The 17,140-nt window shown below is 43.2% G+C and overlaps 1 protein-coding gene across 4 annotated transcripts in view; it reads left to right on the forward strand.

The window, feature by feature from the left end:
- Positions 1-1,299: 1,299 nt before the first annotated feature.
- The window catches only part of LOC124145858, a 29,044-nt gene continuing 13,203 nt past the window's right edge, over positions 1,300-17,140 (forward strand). For 3 of the 4 annotated variants that reach the window (XR_007218214.1, XM_048383194.1, XM_046515811.2), the window contains exons 1-8: positions 1,300-3,245; positions 6,975-7,113; positions 9,669-9,702; positions 11,021-11,173; positions 11,784-11,911; positions 13,705-13,840; positions 15,113-15,303; positions 16,271-16,315. Coding sequence is in view for 3 of the 4 variants with exons in the window: in XM_048383194.1 (XP_048239151.1) it covers positions 6,994-7,113; positions 9,669-9,702; positions 11,021-11,173; positions 11,784-11,911; positions 13,705-13,840; positions 15,113-15,303; positions 16,271-16,315 (807 nt within the window). In the remaining variant the exon portion in view is untranslated. The remainder of the gene's footprint in view (positions 3,246-6,974; positions 7,114-9,668; positions 9,703-11,020; positions 11,174-11,783; positions 11,912-13,704; positions 13,841-15,112; positions 15,304-16,270; positions 16,316-17,140) is intronic. The other variant, XM_048383195.1, reaches the window with a different exon arrangement.

Raw genomic sequence — 17,140 nt, forward strand, 5'->3', positions numbered from 1 at the left:
TTGATATTTGTTTGGTTTTCTACAGGAGTGTGAGCACTTTGGTCTAACCACATTTCAGTATTCGTGACGTATGAATTCATAGGAGTGTTTGACATAAGAATAATTGTACGGATGATGTACGTTTCCGTGCGTGTCCGTACAATAGGTCTGGTGTCTGGTACCATAGATCATCTTGGCTACCATTGGAAGGATGGTATCTCTCCTCTCTCTCTCTCTCTCTCTCTCTCTCTCTCTCTCTCTCTCTCTCTCTCTCTCTCTCTCTCAATATTAATATATGAAAAATATCTATCTCTCTTAATATATATGTATATCTCACTCAATATTAGATATCTCTGTCGCTCAATATTTAATATCTCTCTCCATATTTAATATCTTTCTCAATATTTTATATGTCTCTCCTCAATATTTATTCCCTCTATCTCAATAGAGAGTGAGAGAGAGAGAGATTATATTTGTCAATATTTAATATATATCTCTTTCTCAATATTTAATATCTCTGGCTCTCTCAATCTTTATGTTTTAAAGCTCCTGTCTACAAAGGCTACTCATTTCATTCACACATGTGAGGTAAGCTTCGATTCAATTCAGCTGCTGGTTTTACTGCTAGATTCTGATCGTTGGTGTTACTCCCAGATTCGATCGTTGGTCTATCAACGCCACATAATGCCCCTTCTGGTTGCGAGTTAAATCCTCAACAACCTATACTGGTCGTAAGAGGCGACTTAGTGGATAGGGTAGCCAGGCTCGGAGACTTGGTTGTACCCCAACGACATGATAAGTTGTTCATAATATCGACCACTGGATTGTCTAGTCAAGACCTATAGCTTAAATATCACCGTGGTGTTAAACAACAAGTAAACAAAACAACCAAAAGTAATCTCGAGATTTTCACGAAAGTCGGGTCGCCCTGGTGGCCCAGTCGTCTAAGGCGCCGCGATTCGCTGTGCAGAGTTGCGTCCCTTGGGCACGCCAGAAACCTATGATTGTGGGTTCGAATCCCGGTTCGCCCCGATTATGTTTCTAGTTTTGTCAGCACCATACCCGTGCTCGTGGGTTTCACCGAAGTGGTAAACGTCTGAGACCTGCATCACTTCGGGCTTTCCTCCCCCATTAATCTGACACGCCGTGATATAACTGGAATACTGTTAAAAGCAGCGTTAAACCCAACTCACTCACTCACTTACTCACTCATAAAAGCCGCCCACGAAGCTGGTAGACTGTGATGTAACAGAAATGCTGTGCAAAGCGGCGATAAACCAAACTCTATCGCTACCATGTCACTGTCAAACCCTGCCGTCACTAGCAACAGCTTTAGCAGACATAACGGCAGCGATGACCAGCTACGGGGTAACGCTTATCTCGGGTCATGACTCTGGATCACCCGTGTGGCAGATGGGTGTGAAGTTATCAGCCTATACAAGGCAAGATTAACACATTCAGCCTAGAATAATAATAGAATAATACAGGTACATATTTACATGTGTACTTCCTTGAGAAACAACAGTTGGAGTGTGTTAATTATAACATACACAGGCTGTGGATCTCTCGTAATAAATTCCTACCCTTGTGATAACGCTCTATGTAGATGAGTTCGTGGTGAAAAATTACCTGCCCGAATTAAGACCTAGATTGTGATTTGGTTTGAAAGTTTATTCTCAGTTCTGGACTGACATCGTCTATAGTATGTGCAGGAAACAGATGCAGTTTTAAACACTTAATATCCCGGATAAATGCTGCATGTTAAACAGCGAATGTTAGGAAGTGTAAAAGCGCCTGTTGTTTTTCCCTTCGTGGATGTGTTAAAGCCGCGAGGAACATACATATACAGACAGCAGAGGTATCACGAGGCAGGGGCATCGCTGGAGTCGGAGCTCGAGAGCGCTGAAGTATTCAGGTGTCTGTGATTGTCTAGCGTTATAAAGATTCCGGTGCCACTACGCTCGTGTGTTCTAGGCTGGTCCACGCGTATTCTGAGAGTCAAGTCGTTTCGTCGCATAAGGAATGTACATGTTTGTGTGATTAAACAGTCGAGGAGGTAATCTGTTAACAGTGTAGGTCACGGGTACATACCTTCTATTCACTGCTATTACAGTTCGTGCGATGAGATAAGAGAAATCATCACAGAGACCTATACCCGTGCCTCGGAGACCTACTGGAACATCGGGATCTAACAGAAGCCTCGGTGTCCATCCTGAACCTCTGAGGCCTACCCGAAACTCGAAGACCAACCTGAACCTCGAAAGCCTACCCGAAACTCCAAGACCAACCTGAATCTCGAAGAGCTACCCGAAACTCGAATACCTACCTGAAACTCGAAGACCGACCCGAAACCCGAAGACCTACCCGAAATCGGAAGACCTACCAGAAACCCGAAGACCAACCTGAATCTCGAAGATCTACCCGAAACCCGAAGACCTTCCAGAAACCCTGAGACCTACCTGAAACTCGAAGACCAACCTGAACCTCGAAAGCCTACCCGAAACTCCAAGACCAACCTGAATCTCGAAGAGCTACCCGAAACTCGAATACCTACCTGAAACTCGAAGACCGACCCGAAACCCGAAGACCTACCCAAAATCGGAAGACCTACCAGAAACCCGAAGACCAAGCCGAAACTCGAAGATCTATCCGAAACTCGAAGATCTACCCGAACCTCGAAGACGTATCCGAAACTCGAAGACTACCCCAAACCCGAAGACCAACCTGAATCTCGAAGATCTACCCGAAACCCGAAGACCTTCCCGAAACCCTGAGACCTACCTGAACCTCGAAGACCAACCTGAACCTCGAAAGCCTACCCGAAACTCCAAGACCAACCTGAATCTCGAAGAGCTACCCGAAACTCGAATACCTACCTGAAACTCGAAGACCGACCCGAAACCCGAAGACCTACCCGAAATCGGAAGACCTACCAGAAACCCGAAGACCTACCCGAAACCCTGAGACCTACCGGACCCCGAAGATCTACCCGATCCCCGGAGACTTATCCGACTCCCGAAGCGCCCCTTTGCGTCTCCCGCTGACCTATACGCACATGAATGGTATTCTGACAATGAAAGGGGGTCGATAATGTCATGTAAAATCGCATACCATAAATCACGGGCGCAAAGCACCACGTGATATGCGAGGCTTTCTGTACCGGCTTTATTGATGTGTGATAAAACCCACGTGGCACCGTGGGGATAAACTGTGTGTTGCAGCAGCATTGCATCACCGTGCAGCCGGGCGACTGGCGCGCCAACTCGGTAAGTCTCAGACTAAACGCTAAATGCTTCAACTAGAGAACATATACTGCAACACTTTTGATACCAATATTTTTTATCTTTCCATGATTAACGAAACTGATTCTCATAACATGTCAAGTGTATATTTAAATATATCTGACACATCTAATTAGCGCTATCAAAAATCGACTAGTATAATCCGGTCTTATTTTCTTTTTGTCTGATATTGATATTTGTTGCTGTTAACTCTTCGAGGTGCCTTTTCTCTCCAAGGAGGATTCAAACAATGTTTGAAACCTTCGACGCAATATTTTACAGAACAAAATATTTTAACCAGCATTTTCAGAATATTTCCCCAGAATATCGATTACTTTAATCGGTTTGATGTTTACGCCTATGACAGCGGCCAGTAAATAATCGAATCTGGACCAGAAAATCCGGTGATTAATATTGTGAACAACGTCCGACGCCGTCGGGGTACGATGATACGCCATCAACCAATTCACCGAGAATCACCCGATTCATTTTGTCCATTTAGGTTGCTGGGGACATATTTTCACCCGGAATCTCCACAGAGGTGTCCCCTTCTGTATCCATCCGATTATGTTGTTGAAGGATTCTTTTTCGTCAAAACATAAAAGCTGGCGGACGTAATTTCAATTGTGAAATATCAAAAGTCTCCATACGACAATACAAAAGATATATTTGGGTTCACAGCCTTTCAATTTTCAAAACGGTTGCCTGGTGGTTGCATTCTGTGGACTTTCATGCAATCAAGGAGAATCATTCTCAATTTCCAACACATCAAAACAAAAAGTCATTTATAACGTTAATAACTGCCTCTCCGACATGCGGGTTTTGCTCTAAAACTATGGAATGTTTTTGTCTTATTTACATTGACTACGCACATTGTAGACTGAGCTTCTGTCTACATGTCACACAAAGCAGGCAGCAGCGGAACCAGGCAACGCGCGATAAATATGACGTCATAACATTGTGATTTCATAGCTTATCTGGGTAGCGGCTCTCAACGATAAGCACCGTGAACTCTTAATTTAAGAAATAAATTTACGCTTCCCCCATGTGTAGTGTAATCAAGTATAATTTCTCCCTTAACTGTTACAGTAAAAGCACGAGGTTTTTTAGAATACAATATGAAGAGAAGGAACCCAGTTTAGAAAAAGGAAATATGAAATTCTCCCGCCCCTTCGTCAGTATGTCAGAGAGCGGTTGTTAATAAAACGGGAATTTTATTCATATGGTCAAGAAAAATTTATGGGGATTCTTTTATGTAAGTTGAAGAAAGAAACATAATTGCTTCACACTGACTGGATATTTCCATCTTCCCGAGGAAAAAGAGTTAACTGACTTTAAAGTCCAGTTTCCACCCTTGCCGAACTAGGCTGGAATTACTTGGCTCGATCGTAGCGCCACCGGTGGCTATTACCAGTTATGTCCCTTCTAAGCCTCTCCTTTGGACCAATCAGATTCCACCTCTCGTATCACTTGCGTTTGCTTCACACAAAATGATGGCGCCCGGTCAGGACGATCTGATTGACAATCAAGGTCTATATTGTGATAAAACGGGTCTTACATCGCGAAATGCAGCAAATCATGTGAGCACCTTGATTAAAAACATGAAAAGATTTGGAAAATATCTGCTGCCAACGAGTTTGCGGTGCACATGTTTTGCAAATCCTGCAATCGACCGAAATCAGCACGACAGTTAACGAACCGGATTTCGAGTTCGGTGCGCGATTTTGATTGAACTATGCAAAGACTCGTTAGTCCAGCCAAAATGTAACTCCATAATACCAGCCTAGTTCGGCAAGGGTGGAAACTGGACTTTTATAGTCAGTTAACTCTCTTGCCTCGGGAAGATGGGATATTTCTAGCCTTTCGTTAGAATAATTTGGGTGTTTGGGAATCGTTGATTGTGCTCCTGTCTCCATGAACGAGTACCCAGGCAGTGGTGACACTAACAATGACATTCGTTAGTCATCAGTACCAGATGAAAACAAAGAAAGGACTACGTGCATTTTGTTCGTATAAAGTCACAGAGATCTCCTCATACAAACCCCGGCAGAGAAATGTATTACATATGATTTCTATCACGCAAACCAAACTTTCTAGATAAAGACGGACCCGTGAAGATCCGGAGCAGAATAGGTCTTCAGCAACCCAAGGCGACTATGCTTGTCATAAGAGGTGACTAACGGAATCGGGTGGTTAGGCTCGCTGACTTGGGTGATGCATTTCATCGTTTCCCAATTGCGTAGATCGATGCTCATAATATCAATCACTGAATTGTCTTGTCCGGACTCGATTATTTACAGACCGCCGTCATACAGCTGGAATATTGCTGAGTGCGGCGTTAAACAACAACAGACAAACAATAGATATAGACATGTGTAATTAAGGCCGCCGCATATTGGCTAAAAGCGCAAGGTTTGCTGCGCGAACCAACAGTGGAACCAGTTTATGCGAATCATATCAGATCTATCCGTTTATTGCTACAAACGATTGTGTTTCTTGTTACCTTTTGAATTAAGTAAACAAAATTCAGTCTCACCCGAAATGGTGACGTTAACGCTAAATAATAAATGACTCAATGACAGCACAAGAAGAGCTGTTTGAGACATTAGTTTGCACAACCGTGTGAGCTAGTACTGTCGATAATATATTGCTTGCCCTAACAATAAGTCATTGCCATACAACCTAGTACATGTCTCAACTATCGCGAACACTCGAGGACACGGGGTTGTAACGGAACCAAATCTTCGTAGTTTATCACTTTCCGGATACAGCGAGTAATCTTCCAAGACCCGTTGTTGAATCAGGTCAGGCGGGTTACTGACGTACAGATAGACTTTCACCCGTCTCCTGGGATTAGGGGACGGCACTGCAGAATCAATGTCGCTGCCTTTTGTCAAAGTCGATGTCCTTCACCGTTGCTGATGTGAATGTTCCACGCACTATGGTTCTTGGAGACCAACATGATTTGGCGATTTATTTGATTGATTGAGTGACTGATTGTCTGTTGATTGTTGTTTACGCCACACTCAGCAATATTCCAGTTATATGACTGCGGTCTGTAAATATTCGCGACCGGACTACACAATCGGGTGATTGACATCATGAACACTTTTTGGATACGATGAAAATCAGTCAACCAAGTCAACGAGCCAGACCACCCGATCCATTTAGTTGCAATCTCGTTAAAACAAAGTCTTAGTGCTCGCAACCGCTTCACAAAGGGGTAGCGAGAACAAAGTTCTGATTTTAATGAGATTGATTCAGTTGGTTCTTACGACAAGCATAGCCTGCTGGGGACCTATATAATATTACCTGGAATCCTACCACAGAAATTTGGTGGTAAAAAGAAAAAAATAATCTTATATATGTGTGAGTTAACATTGTTTTGTCCTCAGTCAATGTCTACGAAGTCGGGTGTTTTCTCAAAATAAATCTATGAAATTAATCTGACATAGTAAAATGTGAATATGGTTTAAGCAACCATTTGTAAACTGACACCAACGATATGTGTAGTTATTTCTAAAAAATACTTGGACGTTCGGGTATATGAAAAAACATAAAACATAAAGGGTACGTGCAGTGGTTCCCTTTTTTGCAGGTGGTATAAGTCAGCTTTAAGAAAGTTACTTATGTTACTCTACAATAACATAAAGGCGTCAACCTTGTGGTCCTTGAGTACATTCCCCTTGTGTTTTGAACAAATGTGTGTTTCAGAAGACGTCCCAGTGTCACCATGTCGTGGAGAGTGACCCCGAGATGTTCGTATCTTGTCTGTTTAACCCTCTTGCTTCTGACCATTGGTCAGTCTGTAGCCACACCCAGCTGTCGTCCAGACACGAACTGCACAATCCAGGTACGTCATACGGCGGCAAGAACGACATCGTTCGCCAGTTCCGTTAATTGCCAATACCTCGGACAGCAAAGGGAAGTGATATTACATGATTGCAATGTAAACCCCATACCCACCGATCTCTCAACATATAGTTCCTACAATATTAATGCCGATATCTGTTTTAAAGGTTAATCGAAGTTAGATACACGATCTGATATCGAGCTGCATCTCTATATAAAGGTCACGATCGCCGCTAGTTTATTCTGTTCGACTGTATTTGGATAACAACCCTGGGCCCAATCGCCACCATAGCTTCATTTTGAGCCCGTACCGAATGACACGACGCAAAAAAGTCGACCAATCAGATTACTCTCATGACCCGTGAAGATCCGGGGTGGAATAGGTCTTCAGCAACTCATGCTTGCCGTAAAAGGCGACTTTGCTTGTCGTAAGAGGCGACTAACGGGATCGGATGGTCAGACTCGCTGACTTGGTTCAACATGTTATCGTTTCCAAATTGCGTGGATCGATGCTCATGATGTCATTCACAGGACTGTGTGGCCTAGATTTGATTATTTACTGACCGCCGTCATGTAGCTGGAATATTGCCGAGTGGGGAGTTAAACAACAAGCAAACAAACAAACCAAATACTTGGGTACATATGACATGCCGTCAAACACTAACGCCGACAGGGTTTAAATGGGATTCCCTCTCAGCTAATCTTGGTTTGTTTGTTGTTTAACGCTGCACCCAGCTATATAACGGCGGCTTGTAGATAATACAGTCTGGACCACACAAACCAGTGATTGATACCACGAGCAACAGCCCACGCTGTCGGGGCACGATGCCACCCCAATCGTCACCACTAACCCCTTTCTGTAACCTACAAGAAGACTCGTACCCCTATCGATGAATGTTATATGCGAAAATACGACAAACCAATCACAATGCGCCTATGATTTCAAGTTCTTGGTCAAAGAATCTCCCAGAAATAAGTTTTGATTTTACATATCTCTTGCATCTAAAAATATACACAAGACAACAGTTAAATGTGTTCAATCATACTGTATAATTCCGCATGTCCAGATGTGCTTTAAATTGCATCTGAAATATATATAATATATGGGGAAATATATGTGAACCATTACGCAACAAGTTGACAAATGAATTGTTTTAGGTATGCCCGTTTGCGCTAAGACGGAAACCGGTCGCAAAAGTGGCCATGAGAGGGGCACGAGTCGCTATTCGGCTTGTTCGGGAATAACACGAGTTGGTCACGAATGGATGACACGCAATGAACCAAGTCACCGAGCCTAACCATCCTATCCATTTTGTCGGCTCGTGCATAGGTCCACGTCCTGCGACACCCCCCACAGGTTACTGAGGACTTCCAGCCCGTAACCCCGACAGAGGCCCATAGGCTTAAGCCAGCACCGATCTGCTTGTGGGATTAACTAAAGCTTCAGGAGCTTCTATTAGCTTGTGGGGTATTTGTAAATTGACATCGGTGTTGATGTTTGGATTGGTTTCTATAACAATTATCGAAGCGAGGTGTAAACGTAGTATCGGTAGCAGGGTACATTCCTCCGTTATGTTGGCATTGTGTGCTTGATCAAATTTTCTTATCGTGAAACAATTTAATAAGTCAGTCCAAAATGTGGCGGGGGCACGGGTGGCCTAGTCGTCTTAGACGCCGCGATTCGCTGTGCGAGTTGCGTCCCTTGGGCAAGCCAGAATCCTATGATTGTTGGTTCGAATCCGGGTTCGCGCCGAATATGTTTCTAGGTTTGTCAGCACCATACCCGTGCTCGTGGGTTTCACCCAAGTGGTAAACATCAGAGACCATCAACAGCGGCGTTAAACCCAACTCACTCACTCACCCAAATTGTGGCAATCAATAATGAGGACATTTTTAAGGTATTTAATAACTTAGACTTCATTGCAAACAAACCTCTCCCGTGGTCTAGTGGATAGAGCGTCTGCCCGGAGAGCGGAAGGTCGGTGGTTCGATCCCCTGGCAGAGTCATATCAAAATACGTTAAAAGATGGTACGTGTTGTTATCCTGCTTGTCGCTCGGCATTAAGGGGCTAAAACAAGGACTGGCCGTCTCGGGATCATTATATTGTGTCTCGATGGGGTATTAATGATTCGCAGTATGTTTTTTTGTTTGCTTGTTTAACGCCGCACTAAGCAATATTCCAGCTATATGACGGCGGTCTGTAAATAATTGAGTCTGGACCAGACAATCCAGTGACAGACATCATGAGCATCGATCCACGCAGTTGGAATACGATGACATGCATCAACCAAGTCCGCGAGCCTGACCACCCGATTCCTTTAGTCGCCCCTTACGACAAGCATAGTCGCCTTTACGGCAAGCATGGGTTGCCGAAGACCTATTCTATCCCGGATCTTCACGGGTCACGCAGTATGGTATCTCTGTTGGCTACAACTGTGAAGCCGGCATGTGTCTTGAAACGTACAACCTCACGCACGCACGCAACTCATAGCAAACAGATACATCATCCTGCTGTATGGTTATAAAATAATGATGACAGTTTATATATTCTTCAGGAGACACTCCCCTGTGCAGTCCGTTCCACACAGTGTAAGTATATTTTCAGGCTACCAAGTGATGGCTTCAAATTGAAAACTAAACAGAAACTAAACCGCTCAGCAAAATAGTATATACTTGAAAATTATCAAAACATTACTAGGCTACAACAGTCGCCGAAAAACTGAAAACCCGAGGTCAAAAAACACAACTATGTGACCCGTATCAAATACATCACCTTCGAATAACCTTTTCTTGTTTATTTCATGTTTAGCCACCATCTCAGTGAGTGAGTGAGTGAGTTGGGTTGAACGCCGCTTTTGACATTATTCCAGTTATATCACGGCGTGTCAGCTTATTGTGGGAGGAAAGCCCGAAGTGATGCAGGTCTCAGACGTTTACCACTTCGGTGAAACCCACGAGCACGGGTAAGGTGCTGACAAACCTAAAAACATAGTCGGGGCGAACCGGGATTCGAAACCACAATCATAGGTTTCTGGCGTGCCCAAGGGACGCTACTCTGCACAGCGAATCGCCTTAGACGACTGGGTCATCAGTGCCCCCAGCCACCATCTCAACACATGAGTATATACTCTCTTTGCCAGGCAAATTAATAAATATACGACTAAAACGTATTTCCGATAAAGCGAATTTCCTCTGGAAAACATCTTCAATTATAATTTCTTTTCATAATTCTCTGGGAGCGTCGGGGTAGTCAAGTGGTTAAAGCGTTCGCTCATCACGCCGAAGACCCGGGTTTAATTCCAAAGATGGGTACAATGTGTGAAGCCAATTTCTGGTATCCCCAGTCCTGATATTTGCTTTAATATTGCCAAAAGCGGCGTAAAACTAATAAATACCCAGCACTCTTTCCCTATATCCTAACTGTATTTTTAAAGAAGAATTCTGTTCGCGAAAATGCTGGAAAAACTATAATTGGATATGATGAATATTCTGATTAATAACCAGTTGTGATTCTCCAAAAATTCAGAAACATCTCATTTCAGAAAAACAAATTATGTCGAGACGTTCGGTACACACCACTTCGTACGTAAGCGTAGTGGGGTCACGGGGAATTTTTGTGTGTCTAAGTATCTCCTACGTAGAACTTAGTATCTCCTACGTAGGACTTACTATCTCTTACGTAGGACTTAGTATGGCCTAGAATCACTATCTCCTACGATAAGGCCACGGTGAATTTATTTTGGTCTAAGTATCTCCTACTTAGTATGGCCTAGAATCACTATCTCCTACGTAGGACTTACTGTCTCTTAGTTAGATAGTAAGTCCTACGTAGGAGATACTATGTCCTACGTAGGAGATACTTAGACAAAACAAAATTCACTATCTATATAAATGTGTGTAATTTCAGTCTGCCGGGAAAACATCGGGATGTTCTCGCGTCCCTCGGGGCAACTATCGTGGCCGGGAAAACCACGTGACTTTGAGGTGAAGGCCGTGGAGATACAGTGTGATTTGGCCATTGTTTCCGGTCTCCGCTTCCAGTGGAAGGCCCCACAGGACAGTAAGACATATCTCCATGGAAACATGTTTAATATGTTACTCATACAGGAAGTCGACTCAGTGATTGTTGACTTTAAGAAAGACACGTTATTTCGTCATCGTCTCTCAAGTATGTCTCATGTATGGCCACAGGAAGAGTGTTTCAATCATTAACTGAGATTAGTGTAGGCTCGGCCTGAATCCCCCGCAGAGGGGGGCGCTGATCTACGTATACCACGACACAATGATGCAAAACCCCGAACCAGGCTTCACCTTCCTCATTTAAACGAGACCCGTGAAGATCCGGGGTAGAATAGGTCTTCAGCAACCCATACTTGCCGTAAAAGGCGACTATGCTTGTCGTAAGAGGCGACTAACGGGATCAAGTGGTCAGGCTCGCGGACTTGGTTTGATTAATGTCATTGTATCCCAATTGTGTGCATCGATGCTCATGAAGTCAATCACTGGATTGTCTGGTCCAGTCTCGATTATTTACAGACCGCCGTCATATAGCTGGAATATTGCTGAGTGCGGCGTTTATCAACAAACAGAGACAGCAAAGTTGTTATTAATTACACGTGAAGCAAACATTACCGACACATTGTAGATGAACAGTAGAGCCTACGTTACAGGTAGCGTGCACCACATGAAGGGGTTCAAGTTGACGGTGACGGCGCTGGACGGCAGATGGAGGGGGAGTTCCCCCATTTGTCGACTGTTTGATCTGAGGAACGCTTCGTGGTCTATTCCTGACGTAGAAGTGAGTACACTGCGGTGGGGTCATTTTGAAGCCCTACTGTATTGACACTCCTAGAATCGTTGAATGTGGTCATGCACTCTGTGCTCTAGGTCAACCTACTGGGAAATCATTGCCCTACTACACCGAGACAATGACTTCATTTTAAACAAGGCGTCTGAATAATAACGTAGATACCTCGATTATCAAGCGGATTGTTTCTCTGTTATGTTACGATAAAAACCCATGACCCATTCGCTACCTTAGTGTCGTTTTGGGTATGGGGAAAGGCGCGACGCCGAAAATATCCATCCGACTAATAACTACGCGATTCAGTGCTAAGTTGGTGATATGCGGTATAGGGACAGTTAAGTCACTGACGAAACGAAGCTATGGTGGCGAACAGTTCCAGGGTATTTATCGAAATAAAAGGGAATATAATACACTGGTTAATCGGGGATGCCTTAAAGAAAAACTGCATATTTGCAATCCAGAAGTTTGTTTATAGTCTAGGCCCTGCTCTCTCAATGCGATCGGGGTCACAGATGACCCAGTCGTCTAAGGCGCCGCAATTCGATGTGCAGAGAGGCGTCCCTTGGGCGCGCCAGAAACCTATGATTGTGGGTTCGAATCCCGGTTTCTAGGTTTGTCAGCACCATACCTGTCCTCTTGGGTTTCATCAAAAGGCTAAACGTCTAAGACTTGCATTACAGTGGGCTTCCCTCCCACATCAAGATAAATCGCCATGATATAACTGGAATACTGTTAAAAGCGGCGTTAATCCCAACTCACACTCTCAAAGCGATCGTAACGCTACGTCAGTCGAAAGCCTATGTTAAAGAATTTGATCACTTTGTGAAACGGGGTCTAATCCATTATGATAATAAAGATTGACTATTCACATACAATGAAAGGTCACTGTAGGCTGTTTATGCTATGATTAGTTTAATGTATGTTATGTACAGTCAGGTTTAGGTCTGCACAAACCAACAGTTTTGTCGACAGGATGAAAAGTTTAAAAGACGCTTTTAAAACCTCGACACTGAAGGCAACATCGTTGTCCCTAAACGTTCTCCAGATAACGTCAGTCATTCTCGATTATCCAGCGTAGCGTATCATAAAGAAACGGAGATGAAATACTACACTGGATAAAACGAGGATGAACGTCGGTAGATTGGGTTAAACGTTTACAGTGTATCAGTTCTATCACGTCGTGTCAAGTAAATGCGGAAGGAATTCCCAAAGTGGATCATGGAGTAAATAATTACCACCCAAGGAACATATTTAAACCGAACCTGGGATTCGAACACACCATCAGTGGATCCTGGCACTGCAAACGGACGCAACTCTGCACATCGACTTAACGCCTCAGGCGCTCATCGGTCTACGGGACATTTAGTTTGTCACTGGTAGTATCGACCGCCTCCGTGGTCCAGTGGTAGAGCGTCTGCCCGGAGATCAGAAGGTCTGAGTTCGACCCCTGTCTGCGTCATATCAAAAGACGTTCAAAGATGGTACTTGTTGATACCCTGCCTGACACTCGATATTAAGGGGCAAAAACAAGGACTGGTTCGCTCGGAGTCAGTATACTGTGTCTGACTGGGGTATTCATGTTAAACTGAGGCATGATATTCCGTTGGCTAGTACTTAAAAAATCGTCATTAATCCAGACCAAGCAGACAGACGACACACACACGTGCATGCACGCCGCCAGGTTAGTGCAGTAATCTTGAACGCGACGTTAAACCCCATTTCATCCCATCTCACTGGTGGTATCCGCATTAATCAATCAGTTTAAAACTGTCTGAATGTTTCAGGTAAATTTCACCTATAGGTTGTATCCACTTCCAAACAATACGCAGTATTATGTCACCCTCGTAAGCCTGCCACAACCGGAAGTACAACATCTACCGGAAATGGGTTACCACGTGACGGTGTACATTCCGCCAATAGGTGAATGACATTTCATTATTAAATCTCTTGTAAATTGCATACAGTGAAACAGAATAATATATATCATACGTTAAAAGAATAGACAAAGGGACGTAACTCTGTATCCGTTAATCCCATAAGCACAAATTGGCCTTCCTGAGGCCCAAGTTGGCCCTTTAGAGTTAATGACTTCCACTGCTTCGTTAATCCAGATTTCGGATAAACGGGGTTTCCCTGTATATATTCGTGAAACACAAAACTACTGTTTCCGAAGAGTATGTTTCTTTATTGTTGCCCTGTCTGGCGCTCGGCATTAATTGGATAAAACAAGGACTGGTCGGCTCGGAGTCAGTAAAATGAGTGGGCTATCCATGTTCCAATATGTTTCCAACAGCGTCACAGTATCTCAGTGAGAAAGCAGTTCACAGTTTAGTTTATTCTCAGGAAAAAACACACACCAACGGTGGTACATTAGAAAAATAGCCGTGAAGATCCGGGGTAGAATAGGTCTTCAGCAACCCATGATTGCCGTAAAAGGCGACTGTGCTTGTCGTGAGCGGCGACTAACGGGATTGGGTGGTCAGACTCGCTGACTTGGTTGATGCATGTCATCGTATCACAATTGCGTGGATCGATGCTCATGATGTCAATCACTGGATTGTCTGGTCCAGGCTCTCTTTTTACAGACCGCCGTCATATAGCTGGATTATTGCCGAGAGCGGCGTTAAACATCACATAAACAACCAAACATGAGAAAAAAGTATGATGTAAATTCTAATATAATCATTAAATCAAGATATCAAAGATATTGTGCAAATGTATGTAGAGATTAAAAGTTTCAATGAAATATGACAAAATTAAAGTGACACAAATCTCATACGCGTTTTTTAACAGCTTCAGCATTTCAGAAGACGGTGTTGGTGAATTTAGACAAGTTTTTCATGTCCTTTACTCTAACGCTGGATAAACATTTTTTAAATTTAATAATATACATATTAGGCCATTCGGAGAGGTCTTTAGGTATGTACATAGACCGTGACTGGAGAAGAGCTTCACACCTGAAAAAGTAATGAAACTCGTCACCATCCGCGGGAGAACTACATACACAGGTCTGATAGAAGCAGCCACACACACCCGCATGAACGTCGCAATATAAGTGCAATAATCTTGAATGCGACTTTAAACTCCATGCCACCCCACCGTGTATCATAATACATATTGCTATATGTTATTTGCTGAATGCCAGCGTGATATAGCTTCAGCTTTCAACAACTTAATTAAGTGTCATTTCAGGCCCAGGGGACTGGCGGAGTGATATTCGCACCTCTTTGGACGAGAACAATCTCACAGTGACTTTCAACCTCGCTCCTAACTACTACAAATTCCGACACTACGATGTCATCCTGAGGGGACTAAGTAACGATACATCTACCCGGCACACCCTTAAAGTTGGGGGCAGAGTCAAGAATCGGGATAGATATAAGGTATGTCAGCCGTTGCTTGTTTAGTACCCTCGTTTATCCAGTGTATCATATCTCCTCTGATATCTCTGGACCCTCGATTATCCAGTGTGTCATATCTCCTCTCATATATACTCTTGACCCTCGATTATCCACTGTATCATATCTCCTCTGATATATACTCTGGGCCCTCGTTTATCCAGTGTATCATATCTCCTCTGATATATACTATTGACCCTCGATTATCCGATGTATCATATCTCCTCTGATATATACTCTTGACCCTTGATAAACCAGTTCATCATATCTCCTCTGATATATACTCTGGATCCTTGATAATCCAGTGGATCATATCTCCTCTGATATATACTCTGGACCCTCGATAATCCAGTGCATCATATCTCCTCTGATATATACTCTGTACCCTCGATAATCCAGTGCCTCAAATCTCCTCTGATATATACCCTGGACCCTCGATTATCCAATGAATTATATCTCCTCTGAGAAAGACTCTGGACACTTTCGACCTTTGAATTTTTTTAAAATCCGGTTCCAATTACTTGAGGCTAAAAATAACCGCCCAATCAAATTACACAGTTCTTTCGTGGTTGGAAGAAGCAGCGACATAATCAATAGTTGACGTACATTGCTGCGTGCCGTCTCAATCTTGCAGCATATTACTGTAGTTAATTTGTTCTGCCATGTTGTTATATACGCTGGATAATTGTTTACACATGTGTCTGTATGGTATGTTGATATTAACCAAAACACGCGGTTGTATAGCCGAGTGGATAATGCGTTCATTTGTCACGCATTCGGTTCGGATTCCCTACATGGGTATAGTGTGTACAGTAAAGGTTAACCATCTGATGTCCTGCTAAATATGGCGTAAAATCCCACGAACGTAACTATAAAATTTGTTTCTTGAAGCATGAAAACTTATTTACGATTGTGTGAAAAAAAACCTACCCCCTTCTGCCCTCGTTTCCAGCAGACCGTCTTCTACGATGTTCCTACCGGAAAGTATAGAGTTGAGGTACGTATTTTCGTAAATACCAAGTAAAACTTAAGTCCTGTTAGGATTCGATCCACAGCAAGACCCACGCAGATGAACCAAATTTGTATAAAATCAGTGATATCACATGTTCAAAGGACCTTCGCCAAGCATATAAATTGGGGTGTGGTGTGGTGGGTCCGGGCGTGGAGGCGTGTGTGTGTACGTGCGCGCGTGCGTGTGTGTGTGTGTGTGTGTGTGTTAGATAGAGGACACTAGAGAGAGAATACTTGTTTTCTGTGAAAGAAATTAACCGAACATTTCATGTTTTTTCCCCACAATACAGAAACAAACAACCAATCATTTCTCTATTTTCTTCTGAACACAACTTACTATATATGACAATTTGGGGTACTAATTAAGTTACCGTCCTTGAAAACAAATAGATATCAAGATAGAAAAAGGAACGTTTGTCCAGAACAACACAAAGATATACACATTTATAGTTTTAGGTTAATATCTACGACCAATTTGCAAAAAAATAAATATTTCATTCCCCAGAAGAAGTCAATTCATAAAAGAAAATTAAGATCCCCTCCTTCCATATCGACAACTTTGGTAGAAAAGGAAAACAACCAACAACAAATAAAGAATTTGTTGTGGCCTGACCGCATTTCTACAAGTGTTGAGTGTATTCATATCCGATTCAGTAGTAAACACTGCATGACTGGTCTGTGTATCTTGTAATCAACCTTCCATCAAACCTGAATCACACGTTGTTACATGTCGGCCCAACCCACGACGTCCAGATAGACCTGTAGTGTGTGTATACATGTACGTGATGGAAGACACGTTCTTATACAAATA

This window comes from Haliotis rufescens, unplaced genomic scaffold (genome assembly GCF_023055435.1).
Source record: "Haliotis rufescens isolate VD_foot unplaced genomic scaffold, xgHalRufe1.0.p SCAF_45, whole genome shotgun sequence".
NCBI classification, from domain to species: domain Eukaryota; kingdom Metazoa; phylum Mollusca; class Gastropoda; order Lepetellida; family Haliotidae; genus Haliotis; species Haliotis rufescens.